This window comes from Vicia villosa, unplaced genomic scaffold (assembly GCF_029867415.1).
Source record: "Vicia villosa cultivar HV-30 ecotype Madison, WI unplaced genomic scaffold, Vvil1.0 ctg.000863F_1_1, whole genome shotgun sequence".
NCBI lineage: Eukaryota > Viridiplantae > Streptophyta > Magnoliopsida > Fabales > Fabaceae > Vicia > Vicia villosa.
In genome coordinates, this window is record NW_026705390.1 from 283,601 (window position 1) to 302,273 (window position 18,673).

Here is an 18,673-nt window from a genome sequence, read left to right on the forward strand (position 1 = left end):
TGTTAGTGAACCATAATTGTATGCATAAACATGCTTTCTGGAGTAAGCATATTTCATGTCTTCTATCCATGCATTTCTTAGAATTGTAATTTTCTATCAAGTAAACTACAATTGATTTCATTTAGTTTATAATTTTTTTCTCTTTTAATTTATATATGTTCTCTAAATTGATTTTTGGATTGATATTATAGGAAAATTAAAGATGAATAATAGAAAAATTGATTCTTTTTTTAAGAGGAAAGCATGTGAAATTGAAAGAGAAGACAGAGATGAAGAAATTATAATTCTGACAATTGAAGAGCATCGTGGTTTTGAGAATCCAATAATCGAAGAGTATCATGGTTTTGAAAATTCCTTGGAACGCGATCCTGGAAAGCGTACTCCGATTTGGCAATATCCACTAAATCAAGTGGATGCAATACAAAGAGCTTATCTAAAATGGGGTCCATATCAAATTCATTTAGAAAGCTATCCTTTGTCCGGTAGCGATGATCATCCAAGAAGGTTTCAACACAATTGGTTTAGCATATTTTCCTCATGGTTAGAATATTCACCATCCGAAGATGCTGCATATTGCTTACCATGTTACCTATTTAGCAAAAAACCAAGTGGGCGTCCCGGATCACATGTCTTCATTTCTACGGGTTTTAGAACTTGGAAGAAAGTTAGGAATGGAAAACATTGTTCCTTTCTTAAACACATAGGGAAGGATCCTTGCTCACCACACAACAATGCAATGAAAGCTTGTCAAGACTTGTTGAATCAAGATGGTCATATTCGAAATGTTATTCAAGTGCAAAGTTTGAATCAAAGAATGAATAATCGGCTATGTCTCAAGACTTCAATTGACACTGTTCGTTGGTTAACGCTTCAAGCTTGTGCTTTTAGGGGTCACGATGAAACTAACAATTCAAAAAATCAAAGAAACTTTCTTGAGTTGTTAAAACTTTTAGCATCTTACAATGATGAAATTGCAAAAATTGTGTTGAAAAATGCTCCACAAAATTGCAAGTATACTTCACATTAAATTCAAAAAGAGCTCTTGCAAATTCTTTCTAGTAGAGTGAAAAAGCATATTCGTGAGGAAATTGGTGATTCCAAATTTTGTATCGTTGTCGATGAAGCTCGTGACGAGTCAAAAAAGGAACAAATGGCTCTTGTATTAAGATTTGTTGATAAAGTTGGTTTAATACAAGAGAGATTTTTTGATGTGGCACATGTTAAAGACACCACATCTTTAACTCTTAAGGAAGCAATATGCGATATACTTTCTCGACATAACCTTGATGTTTCTAACATCCGCGGCCAAGGGTATGATGGTGCTAGCAACATGAGAGGAGAATGGAATGGTTTACAAGCACTCTTTATGAAGGATTATCCTTATGCATACTATGTTCATTATTTTGCTCATCGATTGCAACTTGCGTTGGTTACATCATCAAGAGAGGTAAAAACAATTAATCAATTCTTTGATAAGTTAATTTTTGTTGTCAATGTTGTTTGTTCCTCTACAAAGCGTCATGATGAGTTACAAACTGCCCAATTAGAAGAAATTTCATATTTGTTAGAGATTGATGAGATTGTAAGTGGTAAAGGGGTAAATCAAGTTGGTACTTTGAAACAAGCAAGAGATACTCGTTGGGGATCGCATTACAATTCTATTTGTAGCTTGATAAACATGTATGAAGCAACTTATTTAGTTTTAAACAAAAATTGCAAATGAAAGAGGAAGTTATGCTACACGTGGGGATGCTGATAGTTGTTATAATTACTTGAAGGCATTCGATTTTATATTTATTTTGCACTTGATGAAAGAAATTATGGGGATAACAGATATGCTTTGTCAAGCCTTACAAAAACAAAATCAAGATGTAGTAATGCTATGCACTTCGTTCGTTCAACAAAGAGTTTTATTCAAGACTTCAGAGAAAATGGTTGGGATATATTGTTTACTAAAGTGAGATCTTTTTGTGAAAAACATGGTATTGAGATTCATGATCTTAATGATGTTCATTCAACAACAAGATTTGGATGCTCCCGTCTTGAAGAGAATCAAGTCACAATTCAACATTACTTTAAAGTTGAAATGTTTTTCACTACCATTGACAAACAGTTACAAGAGTTGAATGACAGATTTAGTGAGCAAGCAATGGATTTGTTAATCCTTTCTTGTGCTTTGTCTCCTAAGGATGGATATAAAGCTTTTAACATTGATATTATTTGTTCTTTGGTTGAAAAATATTATCCTATGGATTTTAGTGATCAATAGAAGAATAATTTGCAATTTCAACTCCAACATTTTCTTTATCTTGCTCGTCAAGCATCAAACTTGAATAATTTATCAACTATTCAAGAATTATGTTCATGTTTGGTTGCATCTGGACAGGCTGAAACTTACTTCTTGATTGATAGACTACTTCGTCTTATCATGACTCTTCCCATTTCTACGGCCACAACTGAGAGGTCTTTTTCAGCAATGAAAATTATTAAGACCAAGTTGAGAAACAAGATGGATGATGGGTTTCTAGGAGATAGCATGACAATATATATTGAAAGGGAGATTAGTGCAAGCATTAGTTCTGAGTCTATTATTGATGATTTCAAGTCACTCGGAACTCGTAGATCATTATTTTAAGGTACTATTAAGTCATGTAATTTATTTTTTTGATAATTAACTTTAAATATATTTTAACTTAAATGTTTTATTTATAATTCTATTTACATTTTATTTATAATCTTTATTTTACGTTAGCGGTCATCCCAAAAAAATTTATCTGGCTCCGCCACTGATATCAAGTAGATTACTAACGTGGAATTCTTAATATGTTGTGAATAGCATAATCTAAAGGGAGTGGTAGAGTAATTAAGAGTGGTATTTCTTAAAGGTGCGAGGACTAAGTCAGACGACTAGAAAATGCCTTAAACCTTACAATTAGGCACATGGATGTTAGTAGGATACTAGTTAGATTCCTATAGGATGGTCTAACATGATCAAATGAACTTAAGTAAGTCCTCAATATTTTGACTTAACTTATGAAATATCTCTTCACTGGATAGCAAAGTAATGAGTCAAACTACCGTTTATTGACCCAACAAGAAAGAAAGTTTGCTTTGAGGATGGAAAAGCTTATTCCAAGCAATGTGGGCTTGAGCGAGTTAGTGTAATAAGCCTCTCATGTGTGAAGATAGACATGGAAATCCGTTCATCCAATGGAGAATGAGCCAAAAACGATTTTAGGGAGAAAACATAACATGCGTGAAGGATGTAAATCAACAAATCGTGTATTATCTGGAGGCTGCAGTGCCACAAGAAAAATATCGGGAGGAACTCCACAAGAAGAATACTGCATGTTAAGAATGTAACACCATCAAGTGGAAGGCAAACAACACATATTTAAAAGGAGATTTTGAAAGTTATAACAGATTACAACGTATAACACATAGAAAGCTACAACTAAGGTTAGCCACAAAAGGAGGAAAAACTTAGGGTTTCATGGAGCAACATCAATGAATGCCATATTTTCCACTAAACAAGTCATCAAAGAACCTTGTGACCATTGATAATTACACTAAGGTAATCATAAAGTTCTGAAGCGAAACTAAGAGTTCAGGACTGATGAAATATATGTACAAGGATGGCAGCAATGCGCAGGAGAGTTTTACGAAAACTTGAAACAAAAATTCTAGGGACAAAATTCTTTTAATGAGGGAAGATTGTAACATTCCAACCTAATCACCCAAATGAAGTTCCAGTTATTTTATAAATTATTAGAATTAGATGGATAAAGGGTAAAATGGACTTTTTACCATATAAGAGTAATTGAGTCATTTCATAAGAACTAATGTATCATGGTCCTTATAATATTATTTGGCTTTAACAATTTACTGGTCCGTTTAAATTAGGGCTTAAATAGGTAATTTATTCCTATAAGTTGGCAAAATTTTGATTTTTGACCTTGTATCTTCTTTTTTTTTTTTTTAAATACTCCTTAAATATTGAGATTTTTTGGTTTTCGTCTCTAACGTCAACATTCCGTTACAAATAAGGCAATGTGGAAAACGATGTTGGTGATGCTTTATTTTACACATCAAAGCAACATAATTCTAACAATGCCAAAATGAAAAAAATCGTAGAAAAACAACCTTGCGCCATCCTCCAAAGAGAAGCACAGACCACAAAAATAACAACAACGACGGAGTGAGAAATCACATTAATAAAGTAAACGGTACATACTGCAATGTGGAGTGTCAGCACATACATATTCTACAGATAATTGCATACGGCATTTGCACAATATATTCTCACCCGAACTCAATGATCACGCACAAAACATATATCAAGCATACAACTCATTTATGTAATGCGACTCAACTATGCAACTTGATGCATATGCATGAGGTACCAATTCAACATTTGATTCTCTCAGAAACTGGGTCCCCTCTTTGAATCCATGAGCCGCCTCTATGAGCTCCAAGCCCCCTCTCTGGGCTTGGGACAAGCCACTAATCTCCTCTTTGAACTAGTGAACATACCTCTTGACATAAATTAAATGATGCATAAATCATTCATATTAATACCAATGTGTTAAGACCCCTCTCCGATCCTAACATAATGCACAGACAACTCTCATAATCCAATCTCCGAATTATCACACAATCACCACATATGCACAAAACAACACGAAATCAATGAAAATCAAACATTTTAATAGCTATTCTCAATGAACTATTGTCTCATACACACAACAATACAACATTCATACTCAATATGCTCAATACATCAAATCATATTCACAATTTACAAACATACTTGTTATAACATCATCGCCAACACAATATCAACAATACATGTAATTCTCATCAATTACTCATGTTATGAAAACACATTCAGCCCATGAGAATAATTCCATTTGATGGTAATTCACGTTAGTCTTGCAACACTTTGAACGACAACTCATTTGAATTTACAGATCAAAAGTTATGATCAAAACAGTATTTGAACAAAATTTGCCTTTTTGATTCGAATAAAGTGTGAATTGTGATTCAAATCAAATTGGGCAGGGGCTCCCAGAAGGTCGTGATTTGAATCAAAATCATAGTGTAAAATCTATGATTCGAATCAAATTTGTCTATAGCGTTTCTCTGCTTGTTTTTCACTGGAATTTCCCTTCCAAGCTCATTTTTTCAACTTAGACCTATCTCGGACATTTTCTAACATGTTCAAATAGCTTATTTCAAAAATCTATTATTATAGGTAAATTACCTACTGTTATTATATCTTTTTTCACCAACTTAACAAATTAATCATTATTTCTCATGATTTTACAAAACCCCTAAAACTTTCAAAAGTCAATCAATGGAGGAAAACATCAACAATTTCAAAAACACTAATACCGCACATAATCATGTACAAAAATTCATCATCAATTTGGCTAACAACATTATAACAACATAAAAACTCAAAATTAATCAATGCAAAATACCCTATTGGAGGTTAAAGACTCATCTACCTTACCCCTCATGCATATACCCTTATTAAGGTTGTTCTCACCCCTTACCTTGATACCTAGCAAGAAATCTAAATTGGAATTGGTGTTGATGAATTCTCCCTTCAACATTCTACTCTTAGCCTTTGCCTTTCTACTCTCTAAACTAAATGTTTTACGTACTTAAATAATTCTCCGAAATCTAGGTTTATCTCCTAATTTTATATTTAGGGTAAATCTTCTCAAAATTACACACTTAGCCAAACTTACATACTTCTTACTCATCCATCCTCATAATTTCCCATAATTCTCACATTTGGCCCAATTCCTCTATTTTCCATTTTAATTAAATAAATCACAATAAACTATTATTATTTTAATTAATAATAATTCTAAATAAAATTTGCCAACTTCTAATTACTCTTTACACTCTCCTCTCAAGGTCACACACCCCTACCACCCTAATTAATTTAATTATCACCGCATAATAATTAAATAAAATACATAAAAATTATAATTAAATTGAAATAAATTAAATAAAATAATTTACTAAAACTAGGGTGTCACAGTTTGACGTCTCCCGAATCCTCATCGATGGCGAAAACTCCTATGATATTATGTACTAAGAGTAGTTTGAGAAGATGGGCCTTGATAGAGGCAGTTTATGGCCGTATGAAGGCTCTAACATTTAGGCGTTCAACGAAACAACCACCCGTCATTGAGGATATGTGGAGTGATGGTCTTCGTAGGCGATGAGAAGGACATTCGGGCAATCAATTCATAAATCCTCATTGTTATTTGCAGGAGCCTTAACTGTATCTTGGGAAGACCTTTTGCAGCCACACTATACATCATCGCCTCACCGGTGCATCTCAAACTCAAGTATTGCAACCTACAGAGGGCGCCAACCACTATCACTGCCAACCTCGAGGGAACAAAAAGAATTTATCAAGTTATCTATAAAGATCAGGGGAAGGCGTGACCATGAAGATCAATGTAGCTTCCCTCACCAGTCATCTTAATAATCCTCCAAGAAGTGGCTAGACCAACAAGAGCGAGCATAAGAAATAAGCGACGACTAGCCTATCTGGTTATGTGTCCCTTTTTCTCATTTATTTTACATGTTATGGTAGTATAACCATTTTCCTTATTTATAGGAATATCTTTCAACTATAAATGACATATGGTATTTTCTGAAATATCTGTTTCTTTGTGATTGTGCGTAGTGACGACAAGTCTGTGGTACGACCGATGATATCGAGGCCCAATACATCAAAAGTCAAGGGTGTTGCCAGAGACGCTTTACACACCCGACCATATCAATCAAGTTTCCACAACACAAATCACATACAAAGAAGATCAGGGGTGTTGTCGGTGACGCTTCGCACGCTTGACTACAATAATCAATTTCCCACATGCAATAACGCTCAACCCCTCTGGCAACAAGCCATTATAGAGGCCGCGGTGGGTTGGCCACACATCTATCCCGAATTGAGTTTTCATCCGGAGGAGGGTAGGGGAACTGACCCATGGTTGGGAACGACTCCAAGGTGGTCCTTTTATATCCTCCTAGCTTTTAGGGCTTTCTTGAGTCATTGGAATATGAGCCTTTGTATCATTCACATGAAACTTTAGGGTGAGAAACTGGTGTCTGGAACCATGCATCCTCTCTAGCAGTTCCATTAAAAGATTATTGTAAGAAGAAGTTGCCATATATTAAACTTTTAAATTTTTAAATACTATAACAACATAAATTATATCTAAACAATTTGTCTACATCTTTAAAAAACTTCAAAAACCCTTTTTCTAATAAAATTTTTTAGTTCCTCAAATCAAAGAATTTTGATTTTTGAATAAAAATAAATTCTCCAAAACTCTTCACATTTATCACCTTCTATTTTTTCATTCAATCATTCTCTTTTTTTTATTTCAAAAACGTCTTTTCTCTTTGTCTTCAAAACTCTCAAACAAAATCTGACGATCATTTCAAAAAATTTCTTAGGTGTGTGAATAAATCATGGAGTAGCATTGAAAATAATGGGGAGTATTGAAAATAAACTAAGAAGGAAATGATAACTGGACAAAGAAATATATAAATTTGTATACAAAATGGTAGGGTGCAAATAGTGTTGGAACATTATGCATATATTCCAATATAGGGAGATGAATTGAAAAAGTTCATTAAGTGAAGTCCCACATTGTATATTAGTTGAAAAAACTTCTTAGTCCCACATTGCTTAGATTAGAAATCTTAGCTAGTTTATTTCATTATATAAAGAAGTCACTTGTTTCATTCCAAAACACACCAAAAACTTAATTTGAGTTTTTCCTTCCTCACTCTCATAACTCCGCGTCTTTCGAATTGTCGAAGCGCCAACTTCTCCCTCTTTCTTTCTACTCGTTGAATTTTCCGAGTACCTTCTTGAATTCTCTTTAGAGAATAATGTTAATTTCTCCTCGTTTGAGTTGAGAAATTATAAGTATAATTTTTTCTTGGATTCTCTTTAGAGAATTATTGAAATTTCTCTTGGTTTGAGAAATTACTACGACTGGTCTTTATACCAGATACTAAGATGGTATTCATACCATATTTGAATGGTCCTAGTACCATTTGAGGGTGTATTTCTAGACCGATTATCTACCGTGCAAGTAGTAATCGTATAGTATAGAACTGGGCTGTTTTATCCTGGAGGCGTCGTGGTTATTAAGAGCTGCTTTGCATAATTTGGGCAGTACCGCGAAACGTCTTAAAGAAAGCGTACCGATCCGCGACTCGACCCGGTAATTTCTTTGGTGGCAAAGTTGTTAAAATCGTGATCCAACAATTTTAAGACGTTTCGAATTGCCATGGCTACTGAAGAAATTATTGGTACTTCTGCGGATACTTTCTTTGACAAACCGTCATGTTTGAGAGATGTCACTTCAAATGTTGGCAACAAATGATGATTTTCTTCTTAATGTTGAAAAAAAAATAGCTAACATTTTGACCGAGGACATTTTGTTGCTCCCTTTGGATCAACCGAACATACTAACGGTAAGAAATTTGAGGATCAAAAGGAACACATAATAGTGTTGAAGCTGAATCTGCTGCACAGATTAAAGCGAACAATTTACAGCTTAGGAATGAAATCACCTTATAGAAAGAATGATTATAACATTCTGAATAGAATCACAAATGATCTGTATGACTATTACAGTAATTGTGATACTTCAAAATATGTTTAAGAGACTCTGAAAAACAAGTATGACATTGAAGAAGCTGGAGAACAGAAGAATGATTTTAGCAGCTACGTGAAGTGTCAGATGGTAGTTGAAAGGTCCATAGAAACTCAAAGTCACGAACTTCAAAATATTGCTCATAAGATCATCACTGAAGGTATGTATTTATAAGCAATTTGAATTTCTTTTATTATTGACAAACTGCCCCTAGTTTGAAAGTTTTTATGAATTATGCCTTGTTAGAAAATAAAATAATATTTTATTTAGAGACTGATTATTCTCATTAAAGAAGAATATCAGAGACATGATTAAATAGAAAAGTCTTGGTTGCTTTAAACAACAAAAATAAATTCGGTATGGTTCTAAAGCCATATGGCAAATCATTATAGAATTAGAACTGCAATATTGTGAACCGAATTAAGAATGGGAACCCTTCTATGGCCCCAATTGCTCCAACTAGACAACAACCACCACCTCAAAGAAATGACGTGGTTTTGCTTTTGTTTCAACTGTGGAAAACTAAGTCATATGGCTAAGAGATGTAGCATGTAATGCTTGAACTTGGTGTGGCCCGTAATGCACGAGTTAACCTGGCTAATGGAAAATTTATTCATATGATCATTGAAATCAACATGGTTGATAGATTTGATGGTTGGTGGATAAACACAGGCGTCTCTCGTCGTGGTTGTTATGATCGTGTTATGTTTAAAACATACACGAATACTAAAGATAAGAAAGTGTTGTTGGGAGATGCCCACACCACTAATGTTGTCGATATTGGAGAAGTGGAACATGGTCCACCTATGAAAAGACTTTAATCTTGAAGAATGTCATGTATACTTCTGATATTATAAAGAATCATGTTTATGTTTTCTCTTCTTCTTATAAATAAGGAAATATTTAGTCAATTTATTGGGGTAGATTTGTACACCATCATCATAAAGAATGATATTTTTGTGAATGAAATTGATAAGTTCAAAAACTTTGTAAAGAATTTGAAAATGATTTAGTAAGAATTTGTAGTGATAGATAATATGTATGATTCTAGTTTATTTAATAATTTTTATAAACAACATTGAATTGTACATGAAACGACTGCTCCATATTCCCCTGAAATAAATGGTAAAGCAGAAACAAAGAATAGAACTCTTATTGAATTTTTTGTTGCAATTATGATGAATTTTGGTGCTGCACCTCACTAGTGGGGGGAAATTTTATTGACTGTTTGTTATGTCCTGAATAGAGTTCCCAAGTCAAAGAGTAATATATCTCCTTATGATATATTAAAGAAAAGACAACCAATCTTGTCTTATTTGAGAACTTGGGGATGTCTGGCTTATGTCAGAAATCCGGATCCGAAACGAGTTAAACTCGCTAATAGAGCATATGAATATGTATTCATTAGATATGTAACAAACAGTAAGGCATATAGGTTTTATGACCTAAATGCAAAAGCGATCATAGAATCAAATGATGTTGATTTCTATGAATATGAATTTCCCTTCAAATTGAGAAATAGTGGGGGCACTCAATCGAGTCACATTCTTGTGATAAGAAGCACAGAAAGCAACAAAAATGTAGAAATAGAACTTCGACGAAGTAAAAGAGTAAGAGTTTCTAAAGATTATGGGCCTGACTATGCGGCTTATAATGTAGAAGAAGATCCAATAAATCTTCAAGAAGCTTTGTCTTCTCTGGATGTAGACTCATGGCAAGAAGCTATTAATGATGAGATAGATTCTCTGGAATCTAACAAGACCTGGCACTTAGTAGACTTGGTTCCTGGTTGCAAACCAATCGGTTGTAAATGGGTTTTGAAAAAGAAACTAAAATATGATGGAACTATTGATAAATACAAGGCTTGTTGTAGCCATGGATTTTAGACAACGAGAAAATGTAGATTTCTTCGATACCTTCTCTCCTGTCACTAGAATAACATCCATTAGGGTACTTATTTCAATTGCTGCTATTTATAATTTAATAGTACACCAAATGGATGTTAAAACTGCTTTTCTAAACGGTGACTTAGAAGAAGAAATCTATATGGAACAACCAGAAGGGTTTGTGATCCATGAACAAGAAAAACAAGGTTTGTAAGTTAGACAAATCTTTGTATGGATTAAAGCAATCTCCTAAACAATGGCATGAAAAGTTTGATAACTTAATGATATCGAATGGGTATAAAGTGAATGAAAGTGACAAATGCGTTTATTACAAACTTGAGAATCGCATTTACACTATCATATGTCTATATGTAGACTATTTACTCATATTTGGATCAAACATTCAGACCATTAATGATGTGAAATCATTGTTGAGTAACAACTTTGATATGAAAGATCACGAGATTCTTGGTATAAAGATCACGAGACCCGTGCAAGAAATTTCTTAGGATCAATCACACTATGTGTAGAAGATCTTAAAGAAATATAAATACTTTGATTGTAAACCTGCATGCACACCTTATAAACCAAGTGTTAAACTGTTTAAGAACACTGGTGAAAGTGTGAGACAAACTGAATATGCGAGCATCATTGGCAGCCTTAGATATGCCACTGATTGTATTAGACCCGACATTGTATATGTCGTAAGATTGTTATGCATATTTACGAGTAGACCGAGTAACAAGCACTGACAAGCTATTGAGCAAGTCATGAGGTACCTTAAAAGGACCGTATATCTCGGTCTACATTATCAGAAATTTCCTGTTGTACTTGAAGGATACAGTGATGCAGATTGGAATACCTTGTCAGGTGATTCCGAAGCTACTAGTGGCTATGTATTCAACATAGTTGGAGGAGCTGTATCTTGGAAATCAAATAAGCATACTATCCTGGCTCAGTCCACGATGGAGTCTGAAATGATCGCATTAGCAAATGCTAGTGAAGAAGCAAGTTGGTTAAGATGCTTGCTAGCTGAGATTCCCTTATGGGAAAAACTTATGTCAGTTGTGTTGATCCACTGCGATAGTACCGCGGCTATTGCAAAAATTGAGAACCGTTATTATAATGGTAAAAGACGTCAAATAAGAAGAAAGCACAATGCCTTTAGAGATTGTATCTCTAAAGGAGCTGTAAGAATGGATCATGTACGCACTGATGAAAACTTAGCAGATCCTTTGACGAAAGGATTAGCTAGAGAGAAAGTCCATAATACATCTAAAAAAAGATGGGACTAATGCCTATACAGAAATGAGTTGCTCATGATGGTAACCCGACCTAAATGACTGGAGATCCCAAGAAATAGGTTCAATGGGTAATAACAAGTTGTGAGTAATATGAGCTGATCATGCTAGAGTAAATAAAAGAAGCATGAATCCTGAAGTAATAAGAGGATGAGATAATAGAAACTCTTAATGAGATCTATACTTTGTATGAGGGAGTACCTAGGCTACAGGAGTACTCTTGATAGACTCACCTATGTGATTGTGGAACTGAGGCCGGTTCCTATGGAATTTCGAGGCAGAATTCCTAGAGCCTTCACTAAACCGGGATACACGTGCAGGGGCATTAAAGCACGGGCTATTAGAATACACCTTAAGAAAAGGTTGTGTGCGAGTTTGATGTCTGAGATAGAGTTCAAGACAATTGTGTCACTCTTGTTGAATCGGAATCCTACTTGCTACGCAAAGGTTCAAGTCGTAGACACCTCTGCTTATGCACAATCTTAGAAACGTTTGACGTTATTTCTGAAACACTGTTTTAAATTCAAGTGGGAGATTGTTGGAACATTATGCATATATTCCAATATAGGGAGATGAATTGAAAAAGTTCATTAAGTGAAGTCCCACATTGTATATTAGTTGAAAAAACTTCTTAGTCCCACATTGCTTAGATTAGAAATCTTAGCTAGTTTATTTCATTATATAATGAAGTCACTTGTTTCATTCCAAAACACACCAAAAACTTAATTTGAGTTTTTCCTTCCTCACTCTCATAACTCTGCGTCTTTCGAATTGTCGAAGCGCCAACTTCTCCCTCTTTCTTTCTACTCGTTGAATTTTCCGAGTACCTTCTTGAATTCTCTTTAGAGAATAATGTTAATTTTTCCTCGTTTGAGTTGAGAAATTATAAGTATAATTTTTTCTTGGATTCTCTTTAGAGAATTATTGAAATTTCTCTTGGTTTGAGAAATTACTACGACTGGTCTTTATACCAGATACTAAGATGGTATTCATACCATATTTAAATGGTCCTAGTACCATTTGAGGGTGTATTTCTAGACCGATTATCTACCGTGCAAGTAGTAATCGTATCGTATAGAACTGGACTGTTTTATCCTGGAGGCGTCGTGGTTATTAAGAGCTGCTTTGCATAATTTTGGCAGTACCGCGAAACGTCTTAAAGAAAGCGTACCGATCCGCGACTCGACCCGGTAATTTCTTTGGTGACAAAGTTGTTAAAATCGTGATCCAACAAATAGCAAGCCCTGTGTAATAACTAAAGAAAAGCAAAGACAGCTAGGAACGTCAAAACGTAACACCGCACCTGAGTGCCCCCTGACCCCCTTCTCTCTTTCTCTCACCGCACGACAACAACAACAACACCTCATAGAAACACCAACAAACACTTTCCTTCCTTTCCTAATCCAATGGAACCACGCGAGCGAAAATTAATCACGTGCACCACGCATGCCCTAAATGTATCCTCACTCCCACACCACCTTTCTCTTCTTTCCTCTCATAACAAACAAACAACATTGCTTCCTCCATAATAAAACCAAACCCAAAACCAAACCCTCGTTTCTTCTTCCTTCCTTCCTTTTCCTTTTCCATCCATGGCCAAGAAGAGAAAATCCATAGCCACGACGCTCGATGAAGTCGATCGAACCATGTACGCTTCGTTTTGTAGCGCTGCCAATTCTCTCTCCCAGCTTCACATGCATGCGCTTAATCATCAGAAACTTTCCTTCCAAGCTGGTCAACGACATAGCCTCGTAAATCACTTATTCGTTAATCGATTATTCTTTTGAGTTTTTTTTATCGTTATTGATTATTTCATCTATTTTTGTTGTGAAAACCTTGATTTTCTATGCACAATGTGTTTTGTCTTTAATAACATGCTTCTTCTTAATTGCTGAGAAAACACTGATGTTGATCAATTGATTAATGATTAATCTATTCAGCTTCACTCTAAGTACCAGAAACTAAACAAGATCAATTTTTTACGGGTGGTTTTCAACTTGAACAACGTTCAAGTTTAAGGTTTTGCTTCTGTTACATGTCCATAAAAAACTCCTTTCTGCAACTTATGCCTCATGAATTTTTGAGATTCAGGTCCTTTTTGGATAAACATAGTTTATCTACTTGCGTAAGTTTTGTGAGGCTATCAAGGAGAATTTTTGAGATTCAGGTCCTTTTTGGATAAAACCTTTTCATAAGTTTTATTCAACTTATTTTCTTAAGTTTTCCAATATAGCTTATGAAAATAACTTATAGCATATATAAAATAACTTGTGTAAACTTACATATAAGCACTTATGTAATAAACTGCAAATAAGTTATTTATCCAAGTAGGCTCGTAATCAAGCCCTCATGCCATATGCACTTATCATATAAGTGCTCATGTATAAGCTACTTGTATAGCATTGTCACGAACTGAAAACAGCCTATGGACATGTCAAAAGTTGTTTTCATAAGCTCTCTCAAACCGACTTACAATTGTTTATGCTAACAGATAACTCAAACAATTCAATCTAAACAGATCCTGAAACTGACTACTAGCGAGTGCTGACATTGATTAAATAGCCACTGGGGGGGGGGGGGGGGGGGGGGGGGGGATAAGTGTTATGAAAAGCTAACCCATTAAGGAAGCTATTTTTTAGGGGGTCTTGGCTTGAGGTGAATCAAGCTCACACAGCATATAGCTGTCATTGGAACATAGCTGGAAGCACTTTAAAATCTCTTTAGATTTTGGACAGTTAATTATATGAAATGTGTAATACAGTAGTCTATCTGACACCGTCTTTGCTTTTATTTTTTGAGGTTTAAGCATTATGTTGGCATTTCGTTAATGTTCGGTGTTTTCTTTATTTCAGGAAAAACTTTATCAGTGGATCTGGAGACAGCAAGAGGGTGGATCAAGAGTTGCAACACTTGATATACTTAACTACATTCAGGTTGGTTTTATCACTGTTCTCTGTTTTGCATACAATACATCATCGTTTATAATTTCAATTCATACATGCTTCTGCTGACTGGTAATTGCCAAGTGGGAACTGCAAGTGGCAAGACAATCAAACCAACACACTTGGCAACATTTGGTGTGCAGATGGAATGATCTATACTATTGTGTTCTATCTAATTCTGCCTTTTTAATGGAACCAGATTGTACCATTTTCTTAAACTTTTGTCCTGCTTTTATTAATGTGTCAAACACATAACATAACCCATATGTTATGTTCCAACCAATTCTACCTTGTCAACCAAACGCTACCTTAGAATGGGAGAGAGGGGCGTGGGAGTGGGATGGACTACAACAGTAGGTGTTAGTGACAATGAAAGGGCATAAGTTTCATATACCAAATTGTAACTGATTGCAATAGCAGGCTGTTGACTTAATCATGGGCTGCTTTTCGTTGAGATTGTCAATTTTTGAAATCTCGTAAATGAAACCTAACAAAATGGCTCTATAATTATCATAGTCTTGTTATCTTCTCTTGAAATTTTGACTATTTTAAGTATAAACCATTTATTTACTTGTATTGATGCTTGCTCAATAAGGGTGTTTCGGTAAACACCTTATTTAAGTTCTTAATTAATTCAATAAATGCATATCATACGTGTAAGCTTTTTCTACAATCGATAAGGGGGTAAGGAGAAACATTATATTAACTTATTCTGTAAACTATTATAAGAAGCTTATTAAAATAAGTTGAAAACGTTTTAAGCGTATCATCATAAGCTATTTTTCAAGTTCTTCTATACACTTAATGAAGTGCTTACGTCATTCAATATGCCCAAACAAGCTCTTCCAAATACTTTTTTAATCAGTTGCAATTTTGTTTACATAGGCAGGATCATTAACACAACCTTTTGTCAGCTTTCATTTTCTGCATACAGACCCGTTATTCCACTTATAATTCAAGTGGGATAAAGCCATTTTGAATTGTCTGATGGATATTGCCTCTCCGGTCCTGCCTTTGTTTTGTGTTTTGTTGTCTAGAATTATAAAATAGGTTACATCCATTCCATACTTATATAATTGCTAATTTAAAAATTTGTGGAAATAAGTGTTCGGAATTTTTCAGTCCATTCACGCCACAAATTCAATTGGCGAATATGCTTTTTTTAAAGACATTATTCTTATTGTGGCTGTATCAATATTTATTATATTACATAGTTGTAGAGATAGATGGCAGCTGGGAGGGAATGGGATAGAAAATATAATGAGATGCTCTTTTTTTTTTGTATCATTTTAAGATCTGCAGGTGTGACAATACCCCCAAAATAATAAGTGATTATGATCCGGAGATGTTCAAAATATGGCAAAAATAGTAGATATTTGGTTGCATTAGGATGCCTTTGCACTTCAATACATGTTAGTTTATGTTTTTATTGGTTCAAAGTTTATGCATAAGAGTTTATTTCTCTGCTTGCAGAATGAACTGGATTATTTTGGAGAGGAGCAATCTGTGTCGCCTAGAGCTGCACTACCACCAGCAACACAAGTAGCTAGTTCTGGCTTTACAGTAACACCCGGTTCTTCGTGCCAAACAGTTGTTGGGCAGGAACTTGGATCAGAGCACTGTGATAATCAACCTAAGAGTTTTGAGTTTCCGAATGCTTTGCCAAGCCCCGTTCGTCGAAGTCTTCAGCATTATCAAGTTGGTGACGGAGGGAACTACCTCACCGGACCCTCCATAGGGAATGGAAACCAGAACACTGAATCCAGCCTTTTTCACCAGCAAAGCACTGCATTCAGTTCCAACGATTCTGCCATGGACATGCATTCAGACTAGTCTTGCCAATTGGTTTATGTACCAAGCACTTTTGTTTGACCATCCTTTGACATTACTTGCAAAAGAAGTGAACAACCATTTGAAGTCTTTGTCTGGTTTTGATCGTGTCCAACAAGAAATAGCAGCAAGGTGAAACCAGATCAACTAATCTAATAATATACTCATGTCATTCTAGTGGTTAGCTTGAATATGTTCTTTGTAAAGTTTTTTTTTTTTGAGATAGTTAAAAAACATTTCAGTTTGTCCCTTTGTTCTCTCTCCACACCACCTCTTTATCAAAAACAACTATGCCGATTATTGGGTTGCTTCTATCTGAAGTTACCTATGTAAATCTATATACTTTTTCAGTAGTTTTTATCATCATAAGAATGGAGTGTCCCATTAGGTCACAATTCATATTGTTTATAGGATAACAATGTTCCTTCATGGTGATGTATTATAAGAATATATACTTGAAACCGAAAAAGGTAAGGCAAAGTATTTAATAAGAGGGGCAGGGAAAGAAGGTAAGAAAGGTGTGCAAGGAATTGGAAATGGCAGTTTGAAGGGATGGTTTGGAATTAGAATTGCTTATGTTGTTGTGCTTGAGTGACGGCAGAGTAGGTATATTAGATTCAGCATACTTGAAGCTAAAGGTTAGAATTGTGTTCATGTGTAAAATTGCCTCATTAAGGACTCTCCAGCTAGGTGTATTGTTATGCATACGGCTAGGGTCCCAAAATTCCTTGTGCGTACAAAATTCCACACAGAAATGTGTATTACCTGCAATGTGAGCTATGCACAAATTGAGAAATGAATTTCAATATAAATTTTGACACAAACATTGTAAATTGATCGAGTTTTGATTTTTACATTGTTTGTTTCTTTCTTCTTGGGAGTTTGTTTTCTCATTTCGGTTTGTTGTCAACACTAGTGAAATTCTTTTTTCACTTTTGAAAACTCTTGAAATCTTAGTTTTTTTTTTTCTTTTGATAAATATACATTTTAGATTCTAAAATCTAGAACTTGTTTAGGGAACTCTAAGGATTCTTTGAAATTGTTAGAACCCATAAACAAACACAATGAACATAAATACTCCATTAAATGAGATAAAATTCAACACGTCACACACCAAACATCAACAATAAAACATCAATAATAAACCGGGAATAATTGAAAACATTAAACACGAACAAGATATTTGACAAGACAAATTAGTTATTTTTTCATCGAAATTTCATCAATTGTCTTGGGATGAATCAAACTTAGTTATTTTTTCACCAGGCTCAACTATACACGTCGTGGTTTCATTAATTGTCTTGGGACGAATCAAACTTGAACATATAGCATGAATGAATTCGATTAAGGTAGCATCTGCCTTAGATTGGTCTCTTAGTATTATGCCAATCAAATATCGAGAATTTGATTCTCACATCATTATCGTTTTTATTGTATGTTAGTGAACTGAACACGTCCATCATCCTCACTTAACGAATGATGATACTCAACACTAACCTACCTTCTTGTATTGGGGTAGTTAGGACAACAAATCATTTGGCCAATCTGGCTCCTCAAATCAGATTGTGCAATGTCAATATTAATCATAGAGAAATAGAAAAGTCCCCTTGTTTTGTTGTAGTAGAATGCATATAGATTAGAGTTTATTTTGACAGAATGGGTAAAAATAGTTCATTTTTCCTAATGTGAACTACAATGAAGCCAACACATCAATTTATATAAGTTCTTGAGCATTCTAGTCTATAAAAAGTATAAGTAGCATCTAGATCACACAATAGAATCCAAATAGGTTGACATTTTTTGAACTATAGAATCTGAAACATGCAATTTTCCTCCAACATATAATCAAATTATACATTCAAATTTATGATGAAGAAGTTGACATGAGACTTGGTCTTTGTATACCAGGATCTCGCTTTTAACTCCTAAGATTGTAGAGAAAAATTGTTAAATCATGGTATCGTGAGATCCAAACGATTAATTATTTTTTTTTATTTTGACCTGTTTCAACC

The 18,673-nt window shown here is 34.6% G+C and overlaps 2 protein-coding genes across 2 annotated transcripts; both read left to right on the forward strand.

Moving 5' to 3' along the window:
• The first annotated feature begins 202 nt into the window (after window positions 1-202).
• Window positions 203-2,635, forward strand: LOC131631797 (uncharacterized). Its single transcript, XM_058902568.1, has 4 exons — window positions 203-1,011; window positions 1,063-1,680; window positions 1,834-2,230; window positions 2,387-2,635. Exons 1-4 carry the CDS (start codon window positions 203-205, stop codon window positions 2,633-2,635), a joined length of 2,073 nt encoding a protein of 690 aa, XP_058758551.1.
• Window positions 2,636-13,187: 10,552 nt separating this feature from the next.
• Window positions 13,188-16,936, forward strand: LOC131631780 (uncharacterized). Its single transcript, XM_058902546.1, has 3 exons — window positions 13,188-13,640; window positions 14,742-14,822; window positions 16,305-16,936. The coding sequence occupies exons 1-3, from the start codon at window positions 13,482-13,484 to the stop codon at window positions 16,662-16,664; spliced, it is 600 nt and encodes a 199-aa protein (XP_058758529.1). The 5' UTR covers window positions 13,188-13,481; the 3' UTR covers window positions 16,665-16,936.
• The last annotated feature ends 1,737 nt before the right edge of the window (window positions 16,937-18,673 follow it).

Coding starts and splice junctions, on each gene's coding strand:
- LOC131631797 (XM_058902568.1), top strand. CDS start 203: ATGAATAATAGAAAAATTGATTCTTTTTTTAAGAGGAAAGCATGTGAA. Junction 1,681..1,833: donor ATTTGTAGCTTGATAAACAT/GTATGAAGCAAC, acceptor TGGGGATAACAG/ATATGCTTTGTCAAGCCTTA. Junction 2,231..2,386: donor TTGATATTATTTGTTCTTTG/GTTGAAAAATAT, acceptor GCATCTGGACAG/GCTGAAACTTACTTCTTGAT.
- LOC131631780 (XM_058902546.1), top strand. CDS start 13,482: ATGGCCAAGAAGAGAAAATCCATAGCCACGACGCTCGATGAAGTCGAT. Junction 13,641..14,741: donor CTGGTCAACGACATAGCCTC/GTAAATCACTTA, acceptor TCTTTATTTCAG/GAAAAACTTTATCAGTGGAT. Junction 14,823..16,304: donor ATATACTTAACTACATTCAG/GTTGGTTTTATC, acceptor CTCTGCTTGCAG/AATGAACTGGATTATTTTGG.